The sequence below is a fragment of the Megalopta genalis genome, chromosome 10 (assembly GCF_051020955.1).
Source record: "Megalopta genalis isolate 19385.01 chromosome 10, iyMegGena1_principal, whole genome shotgun sequence".
In the NCBI taxonomy this organism is placed as follows: domain Eukaryota; kingdom Metazoa; phylum Arthropoda; class Insecta; order Hymenoptera; family Halictidae; genus Megalopta; species Megalopta genalis.
Window position 1 is genome coordinate 15,737,960 of NC_135022.1, and position 9,753 is coordinate 15,747,712.

General features: G+C 39.0%; 1 protein-coding gene and 1 long non-coding RNA gene across 4 annotated transcripts; one reads left to right on the forward strand and one right to left on the reverse strand.

The window, feature by feature from the left end:
• Positions 1-421: 421 nt before the first annotated feature.
• Positions 422-1,447, reverse strand: LOC117220206 (uncharacterized). The gene is made up of 2 exons (XR_004490217.2): positions 1,361-1,447; positions 422-1,073 (listed from the first exon to the last, which is right to left on the reverse strand). It is a non-coding gene; the product is annotated as an uncharacterized LOC117220206 (long non-coding RNA).
• A 1,934-nt stretch (positions 1,448-3,381) lies between these two features.
• Prdm13 (PR/SET domain 13) lies at positions 3,382-9,094 on the forward strand. Of its 3 annotated transcripts, none has more exons than XM_033469672.2 (5): positions 3,382-3,980; positions 6,381-6,834; positions 7,263-7,512; positions 7,613-8,258; positions 8,388-9,094. In XM_033469672.2, the coding sequence occupies exons 2-5, from the start codon at positions 6,625-6,627 to the stop codon at positions 8,617-8,619; spliced, it is 1,338 nt and encodes a 445-aa protein (XP_033325563.2). In that variant the 5' UTR covers positions 3,382-3,980; positions 6,381-6,624; the 3' UTR covers positions 8,620-9,094. The 3 variants fall into 3 exon arrangements, with proteins under 3 accessions (XP_033325563.2, XP_033325564.2, XP_076381150.1); XM_033469673.2 differs by having other exon boundaries at positions 6,388-6,834; XM_076525035.1 differs by lacking the exon at positions 3,382-3,980 and having other exon boundaries at positions 6,810-6,890.
• The last annotated feature ends 659 nt before the right edge of the window (positions 9,095-9,753 follow it).

The window sequence follows — 9,753 nt, forward strand, 5'->3', positions numbered from 1 at the left end:
AGCAAAGTGAGCTTCGATGAAACGTGTCTTTGGTGAAGAACATTACGCAACACTATGTTGCATTTTTAATTAATTAATTATATATATAATAGTGTAATAATAATATATAATATATAATATTAATTATAATAATATAATAATGTAATATAATATATAATATTAATTATAATAATATAATAATGTAATATAATATATAATATTAATTATAATAATATAATAACATAATATAATATATATATATAATATTAATTATAATAATATAATAACATAATATAATATATATATATATAATATTAATTATAATAATATAATATAATATATGATATTAATTATATAATACTATTTTAAAATAATTATTACACTGCGGATTTTGTGAATTTATGACAGAGATGGGTACGTCGAATACGAAACACTGAGAACATTGGAAGAATTTCAAAATATTGTTGCATTATCTTTAACTCAACAATAAAGGACAATATCTGTGTACTCTCGTACATTGTAATCAACGTAGACAATCTTCATTTTGCATAGAAATTCACAGTTCTGGTATACAATGCATAGTTTTCCCACACCCTTTTTCGTCGTACAATTTCATATCATATAAGATTGCGAATATTTTTGTTCATAATCAATGCAATCTTCATTAAATTTTTTTGTTAGATCTCCGCCAAACAAATTTTCCTTCGGCATCCCCTGCTCCAAGAGATAAACACGAGACTCGTCACTAAATATTACTTTGCTCGAGTCCTTCATAGTGCAATTTGAGTGCTCCTTACACCATTTTAACCCTTTCTTTTTGTGTTCCTCTGTGAGTAAAGATTTTGTTTTTGCCTTCCGAAATGAAAAGCCCATTCCACTTAATCGATTTATGACAGTACGGTCGCAGACGCTCGAGGTCCGCTGTTCACTTATTTCTTTTGATGTTGCTCGCCTCATATTTTTAACAATTGCACGCAATTTTCTATCGTCTTTTCTACTTGTTACACGAGGGCGACCACTTTTCTTACGGTTAGATACACCGCCTGTTTCATTATACTTCTCTTTCATATCCCTTATCGAATTCTGACTATATCCTATAATTGAGCCGTTTATTTTGAAAATGGCATAAGTCACTTTACCGTAATGAATAGTGGTGATTTTTTAATGTTTATACGAAATTATTTATACTGAGAAAAATAACAGTATCCTGAGATATATAAGACAGATATATAAATACAAGTAAATCTTGTCGAAAGTTAGCATCCATATTTTTAAACGTGTTAAAACGCAAATCCTTAAATATATCGACTTAAAAACAAAGTGACTTATGCCACTTTCAAAATAAACGGCACAATTTCTGCCACTTTTCTTTGACTATTACCTCGCTTGAGAAGTTCGATTACTCTTAACTTTAAATCGTTTGAATACAACTTAACGATGACATATTGCACACGTCCGTCATACTTATCTGCTCACTGAAATGTTTTGTATTTCAGATGCCTCAACGGTAAAAATGTTTGTATACATTTTCACGGGCACGAGTTGTTGTTTATGCTTGCTTCCTCCGCTTGAGACATTCAAAAAGCTAGTTATTTGCACCATGATCGGAAACTTTCTTCCACATTCGTACTGATCGGAAATATTTTTTTCACATAACATTTTGCTTTCTTTGTGGTTTCTTTTTGATAAAGAATGAAAAATTACGTTATTTTCTATTTATTTGCTTCATTTAGATCCCACCGACATTTCGCATTCGTCTTACCTGCATAAAAAACATTTTACAACTCTAAAACGCGAATATTCTTTGTAAATTTTGTATAAGGTAAATTCTGTATATGATTGGAAACTTTTTGTCAAGGGTTGTAGAACTCTCTATAGCTGATTTAACTTCTTAAATCGCATCTTCATCAACGTTAATAATTTCAAAGATTTATTTGCGATTTATTAATCCTCTTACATTTAGCTTTGAGATTTTTCTTGTGCCAAGAGCTCACACCTGTTAATAAATAAATAAATAAACAAATTAATATAAATACATTTTAACGATCGTTTTGGGTTGGCAACTAAAAAATTTGAAATAAAAAATTTTTTTTACTTGGAACGAAGTTTAATCTGTAATGTATTTTCCATTTTGTTCGATGACCTTTTGCCATCTCTCTGACAACTTGAAAATTCCACGCTCGTAGAAAGTCTGATGCTTTTCGGCCAAAAACTGAGTTAACTGAGATTGTACAGCGTCATCATCGTTAAAAGTTTTACCACGAAGGGAGTTGTCCAGGAATCGAAATAAGTGGTAATCCGATAACGCGAGATCAGGGCTATACGGTGGGTGTAACATCGATTCCCAACCAATATCCATCAATTTTTGCCGAGTGGACAAAGACGTGTGCGGCCTAGCATTGTCCTGCTGGAAAATGACACCTTTACGATTGACCAATTCTGGTCGCTTTTCCTTGGCCGCTGCATTCAATTTGTCCAGTTGCTAACATTCACGGATAATAAAAAATAACATAATAATAATAATAATAATTTTATAATATAACATTTACGGATATCATAAAAATGGGAGTGAGAGACATCTATAACCGAAATCGGCAATTACTTAATAATTGAAATTGCCAATCCAGTACAATTTTAATCTCCTTTTTTCCGAAACGTCGCTCTCGATCTCAACAGTCCAACGTCTCTGACTAAGGCATCGCAAGCAAGATGACCGCCGACGAAGGCTGCAGGAAATGCCCTGGAAAAGATGGTTCAACCTCGTTCAGGGAAATTTCGTCGAAGAGCAGAACAATGATAGCAAACCTAGACAGGCAGAGCAACAAGAAGTGGCCTACGTGGCTTATTAGCAAGCGTAACAGGGGTAGTGGGGGGGAACAATACGGAGCGAGCATCGGGGCGGGGAAAGAGGTTAATGAAAACCCTTGTGCGTTGCCACTGACCGGCGATTGTGAAAGATACCCGAGACAGAATGGGTTAGACAATCCGGCGCCAGACTCGGATCGGGTCTCGGTCGGAAACGGTACTCAATTCTTCTCTGCTGAGGGATACTTGGCAACGCACCCATGACTCTACCTGTAAACCAGGATCGTTCGATTAGCCGGCATCCTTGCCGAGGAATTTACAGGACCGTTTATTGTCTCTCTCTCGCCACATTTAACACCAATCAACTATTGATAGGGAATCCGGTAAAGGACAGGAAGTAATATAATTCATGGGCACCGACGTTCCGGGCGAGTGATTTTTAACTCTGATTCATTATGGAGAAACGACGTCGACGAAGGAAAATCGTCTCGGACTGGCGAATATACTTGTCGACGCGACGCGACCGATGGTACGGTTCTTGTTTATTTATTAACGCCAGACCATTTCAGGCAGTCCGCGAAACCTGCCGACCAATTAACCAGTTAGTTGTTGCGTCTCCTTTTCAGAGCACGCACCTATATGTGACGCGGGAATCAAGCGACGACGAGTATACTCGTCAAACAGTGTATCAAACAGTGTATCGTCGAACAAGTGTCGCTGTTCAAATAATAGATCGAAAAGACGGTTTTGTTTCAAATAAAATTAACAATTTCCCGTTACCAATATTTACTTATTCGCTCAACGTTAACATGTACTGCATACGTAATGAAACGAAAAACGCAAGAAAAATCAGACACTTATGAAAGTTAAACAATTTTCATTGTCGTCGTAGAATGGTATTCAGCGAAACAAGGAACGATACATAATGGCAATATGCACGACGAACGCCAATATCGTGATACTTTTCTAATTTTATTTTTATAACAAACCGAACAGCATCGTGTAGGTTTGACCAAAAAATATTTTAAATATTTTGAAGTTTGAGAATATGTTTTTGTTTCCATTAAAATTACAATTTAAATAGCCAATGGCCGCTACTTTTTACGCACGACAAGTATACTCGTCATAACACAATATACTGCCTCTTCAAACTGGTTAATGACGTCAAACTGGTTAATACTTCAAATAACAGTAAAGTAAGGAGAAGAGTTTAAATAATAATAACGTGAAATATGAAATGATAATATAGTGGCGAGACGTTCACCCTCCGGCCCATAAATGTTCACCTGCACAACGGTCAGGATTTAGCCAGTCTCGGGTCGTGCTCTAAGGTCAAGACATTTTTTCGTTTAGGTTACATTAGAGTGTTCATACTATGCGTGCCGCTCTCGTGCCGTGTCAAGCGGTCCGGCCAATACCGTGTACGCCAGGGTTGTCAAACTCAAAAGCAAACTTGGGCCAAATAAACAATGCTTAACTTTAGGTGGGCCGCAAAAAAAATCAATGTTCATAGAAACAAATATTTTTATTTTGACTAGTACATTGTAATAAACACACATATAAAGTTAAATTATTGTTTACGTCCTGATACTTGACATCTCTTCTCTGATACTATCTTTCCTATTTCGGGAGAAATTTTATTGGCCGAGACTACTTTCAAACTTTCTAATTCACATTTCTATTTTATTTTTACTTTGCGTCGAATATATTGACTGGGCCGCAAAAATGTTCATCTCGGGCCGCATGCGGCCCGCGGGCCGCGAGTTTGACACCCCTGGTGTACGCCGTAGCACCCTTAACGTGCCAATTTGCACGTCTACTTTCTTCTACATTCACTCGGCTTTGCGAATTGATTGCTACGAAATATCGGGAGAATAGTAATAAATTTAACGATAATCTTGTCCGCTGAATTAATTGACTGATATGCGAGAAGGATAATTGGAAATCCTATCTCCCAAACAAATTTTCCCTGACACTTCTTTTGTCGAAGTTCGTGAAACGCTTTTAGAGATCGCAAGCAATTTGCAATCTTTTCTGTCAGAAACAAACGGATTTGTTCCATATTTTTGTACTGTCTGGTTATTAATTATTGGACCGCGGATCTTTATGCAAAATACAAACTGCTTCAACGGCAAGGAACAGTAGGTACACTCCCGGACAAAAGGAGTGTATCTACAGCATAATTAAAAATTAACGTAACTTTTATTTATTTAACAACACAACCAAGGTTTTGTTTCTGCATACACAAATAAAATAAAATTGAATTTCGTCAGTTAAAGAATTCTATTTGAAATAAGAAAAGAATTTGTATGGCGATACAGTGAGATCAACGAATGATATTTATATATATATATATATATATATATATATATATATATATATAATGCTTAATATTTCGTGGCTTCTCCTTTACATTTAATAACAGTCATCAGTCTCTGTGACAAAGATTTATCGAGCGTTTTAATAGTTTTTTGCTGTAATTGCTCCCACTCGTTTTAGACTGGCGAAATTCAATTTTATTTCATTTGTGTATGTTTATAATGATATTCCGCAAGTTTGCATAGAAACGAAACCTTGGTTTGCAACGTTAAATAAGTATAAATTACAATAATTACGAAGCGTGCTACTTTCTCGTCCCGGAGTGTATAGAAACGTAAACATTCTTTAATAACCTTAAGGAGTTGAAATTAGTGTTCTAAATGGCAAGAATTCATCAGGTCATATAGCGTTTAGAATAATCAGGGAAACAGGACAATAGCCTTTAATAGAGCCATTGACAGGAATTCAGACCAGGTATAGCGCGACCCTTTATGTCCAGAAGTTGGTTCGTTGAGTCAGAAACCGTGCAATGATAGCGCATCTTGTTCTGAGTCAGGTACTACTACTTCTAGTAGTGATCTGATATTTCTGAAAAATATCAACTTCAAAACTATCGACTTCTACAGCTGAAAAATATCCAAAAAACACTTATTGAACGAATCACTCCACTAAAACGAATTATCTTCTCGTTTCCTTAAAGATCCCGGTGCATTCGTTCATATCATAATTCCTCATTAAAAAATAACTCCTCCCTGAACCTAGTTGCTGGAACAGAATTTCGTTAAAATCTACAAAATTTGATAAGACCGAAGACTTAAAAAAAAGAAAATTCGCAAATGCACTGTTGCAGAAATTTTGTGGAAAAAGTGACAAATAGGGAGAGCAACATTGAGATGTTCAGCATCGAAAGAACACGGTTCAATTCTGCAGGGGTTGAACGGATACACCTTGCGTTCAGAGCATAGTCCGGGGGTCATTGAAGTCCCCACCACGAAACCACAATATCCCCACCCCCAAGATACGGCAGCGCGTCAGGATTCGAGGATTGGTACTACGTAGGGCCGTATTACCCCTGGTAGGCTCTTTAGATACAATTACTAGTATACCCTGAGCACAGAGACAGAGAGAGAGAGAGAGAGAGAGAGAGAGAGAGAGAGAGAGAGAGAAAGAGAGAGAGAGAAAGTTAGGGTGCATTGGGCCGGAGGGAGGGGCAAACATCCCCCTGCTAGTCTCGATCCGGGGTACGAGCTCTCCGAATATATTTAAGCCACGTGCAGTTCACAGGTCGCACTCAGTTGACATTTCGACACCAGGATATCGTCTCGAAGCCATTGCCATCGGCAAGCTTCGCAAATTCATCTTGCGGGAGTGTTACCTTCGGTAATTACAAGAACGTTTCGTGCAGAACTGGATTATCAAGTGTCGGACAATCGAAAATTAATCATCCAAGTAATTGGATAGGCGTGGTGCAACATTGCTTCGCTGAAGAGTACCGTACATTTGGATTACTGACGATTTTAAATGGAGTCTACGAACGCGATCTTGTATCCACCGATCGTTCCCGATGGCGCCTTGATGATGAGCATCGAGTCGCTTGACAGGAACCCGCTGTCTCGCCTTTTCGTCGAGAGACCGATTGTCAGGGCTGCGAGCATACTGCGCAGAGATTCCTCCACCGAGACCATTGACGTCAACAGACTGTGTCAGAAGAACACGTCAGTGATACAATATGTAAGATGAAGACTCAAGAATCTTTCTTTCCTCGACCTTCTCTTCTTCTCCAGATGGTACCATTTTTCAAAGTTAGACTGTCGTCTATAAATAGCCTAAATTGCTCTCATTTATTTTCCCTTTGCTTCGGTCGTAGCCCTTTCTTTACAGCTTAGTAACATTTTCACGTGATTTGCATCATTCCGCGATCGCATGAAAGAAATATTCGAGACATAAAAAGTCTACGGTACGCTATTTATTTTAAGCAGTACGGTTGGTAATTACAGATATAAATAGTTCCCTTATCGGGAACTAGCCAGTTATTTATAATTTAGAATGATTTTTAAAAATTCAGTGACTGGTCGAAAGGTAAAATCGCTGGACGCTCAGCCTGAATCATTGCAAAACCAGAAGTGATAGTTAACGAAATCCGAATCATGTGATTGCAGGTCGAAATCGCAGAATCCGATGGCCGCCTCTACTCCGTAGACGGTCTCGTCAGCACGCCATGTTGGCTAAAGATCGTCAGCCTAGCCAAGGACTGTCACAGCTGCAACGTTCTACTGATGACCACCGACAAAGGCGTGATCTTGAAGGCCATCAGAATCATCACTCCAGGCGAACCGTTACTGATGTGGTTCACGGAGAACATCCTAGCTATGATTAACATGCCATTTCTGACGCCCTCGAACATTCAAGGTAGCATCCCCTAAGATCATCGGAAATCAAACTTAGAGACCATAATTTCAGCTCGTCAAAAATGAATCTTCTTTAACGAAGCCTCTCTCGTTGATTCCAGGCCAGAACCGCTACATCTGTCACATGTGCCAAAACCTGTTCGAATATCCAAACCCCCTGAAGCTTCATCTAGCATTAAAGTGTAACCGACTGGACAGCCAACACCTCTGGTCGGTGCTCGCGAAAGAGTTCACTCTCTCGCCGAGGAGTAGCCTGTCCCTGAGCCTCTTCCCTCAGTCGTCGTTCAGGTTCGAGCTGACCAAATCGCCGCGGTCATCTCCCACAAGGATATCGATCCAGGTGGAAAGCATGGATTCGAATCCTTCGTTGATCCACAACTCGCCCGGCTCCTCGAACGAGATATCGCCGTTGTCCTCCGATCATCCATCCCCTAACTCGCCGGCCGCGCAAATCTCGCCAAACCCTCAGTTGTCGCCGTTAAACGAGGAGCTGAACTTCCGAAATTCTGCGTTCAAGCCCTACATGAACCAGGGCAACGTGTTCAACAATGCCTTACCCCCAGCCATAGAGGACACCGTCTTAGTGCCGTACAGTGCTCAGCCGAACGGAGGACCAACGGATCCGGACATTCATGCTGCTCATATGGAAACGTTCGTCAGCAATCTGGGGAAATCGAAGCAGGGTCACCTGTGCATTTACTGCGGCAAAGTGTACTCGAGGAAGTACGGACTGAAGATCCACATCAGGTAAGAAGAATTGCTTTGTACGTCCAAACTCGCGAAGTGCAAACGTTGCCATCGGTCTCCGAAGTTAAATTTAGGAGAGCCTCGTTCTCTGCTTTTCGTTCTGTTAATTATTTGTTCGCATCTTTGCAGAACCCACACAGGTTACAAACCGCTGAAATGCAAGTACTGTTTGCGCGCGTTTGGTGACCCAAGCAACCTGAACAAGCACACCAGGCTGCACGCGGAAGATACACCTTACAGGTGCGACCTCTGCGGGAAGGTGCTCGTGAGAAGGCGAGACCTCGAGAGACATCTGAAGTCGAGGCACCAGGATAACACCGACCAGGCCTCAGACTCCTCGTCCGAAGGAATCGACGTTTGAGACGTTGAAATGACATAATAATAATAATGGTGCTAACCCGTTGGACCAGCGTTCTATTACATTCTTGACGATGAAACGCAATGTTCGTTTGGAAGCGAAATGTTTGCGTCCGAGTAAGTAGCGATCTGCGATATGGAAGTTGTAGATCGTGAATTAGGTTCATTAACCAGTTGAACCGTGCAGGATAACATGGAAGATCGAGTATTATGTGATGAATATTCCAATTACTTATGTATAAATATGGATTCGATGAATTCGATGAATAATAGTATGGATATTTTTTGTAACAATTAGGGTAAGATTATTTAAGCGTGACATCGTTGAGAAAAATCAGCTACAGCTGAGCTGTACTGAGCATCGTTCATGCATCATTCGTCGTAGGACTACGTCTGAGACTATTTTTAACTGCCTTAGCGTTAAATTACTGTTATCTCAGTTTCTAGTCGGAATATTAAAATAAAATTGTTATACCATATTCATCCCTATCTCCCCAGTAAGCAATTTGTCCTGAATTTGACGTGACCGCGCGCTGTTATGTCAAATACAGTAAATTCGCCCCAATTCGCGGTCAGATTTGATAATTTTTATAATTGTTGACAATCGGTAAGTATGAAAACGAGCTGCAAGGCTCGGATAATCGTATCTCCTCTTCCCAAATTGTCCAAATTGTCCGTATTTCGCCTTGTCCATGCCAAATACGGGCCAAATTCAGGCCAGATCTTGTAGCACTGTCATATCTGCCACACCAGTACCACCGACCTGTCCTCTTCAAATAAAATGTTACGCGACTAGATTGCTCTAAGTTTGCTACTGATTTGGCAACGCGAAGCATCTACTCTCAAATACCGAGCCAAAACCGAAAACAGTGTTTTTGCACTAAATTGACATTTCAAAATCTGATCAAACGCAGCTGCTTTCAATAATCATTATTAATACTTTCCATAAATAAAACAGCCCGAAGGTAATCTTAAAAAGGTCACTGACAAATGAAATTACTTTAAACAACTAGAAACAATAAATTAATTAAATTGCTTCGTGCTCGAAAAATCTCTGATCAATAAGGGATTACAGTTTTTAAGGATTGCGATATTTTTCCACATTTTTAAACAACTAACTTAATGTTAATTATTTAAA

What these genes read in the sequence shown, in the direction of transcription:
- Prdm13 (XM_033469672.2), top strand. Translation starts at nt 6,625, where the DNA reads ATGGAGTCTACGAACGCGATCTTGTATCCACCGATCGTTCCCGATGGC. An exon ending in GACGCCCTCGAACATTCAAG is followed by an intron (nt 7,513 to 7,612) that starts GTAGCATCCCCT and finishes CGTTGATTCCAG; the next exon opens with GCCAGAACCGCTACATCTGT. An exon ending in GGACTGAAGATCCACATCAG is followed by an intron (nt 8,259 to 8,387) that starts GTAAGAAGAATT and finishes GCATCTTTGCAG; the next exon opens with AACCCACACAGGTTACAAAC.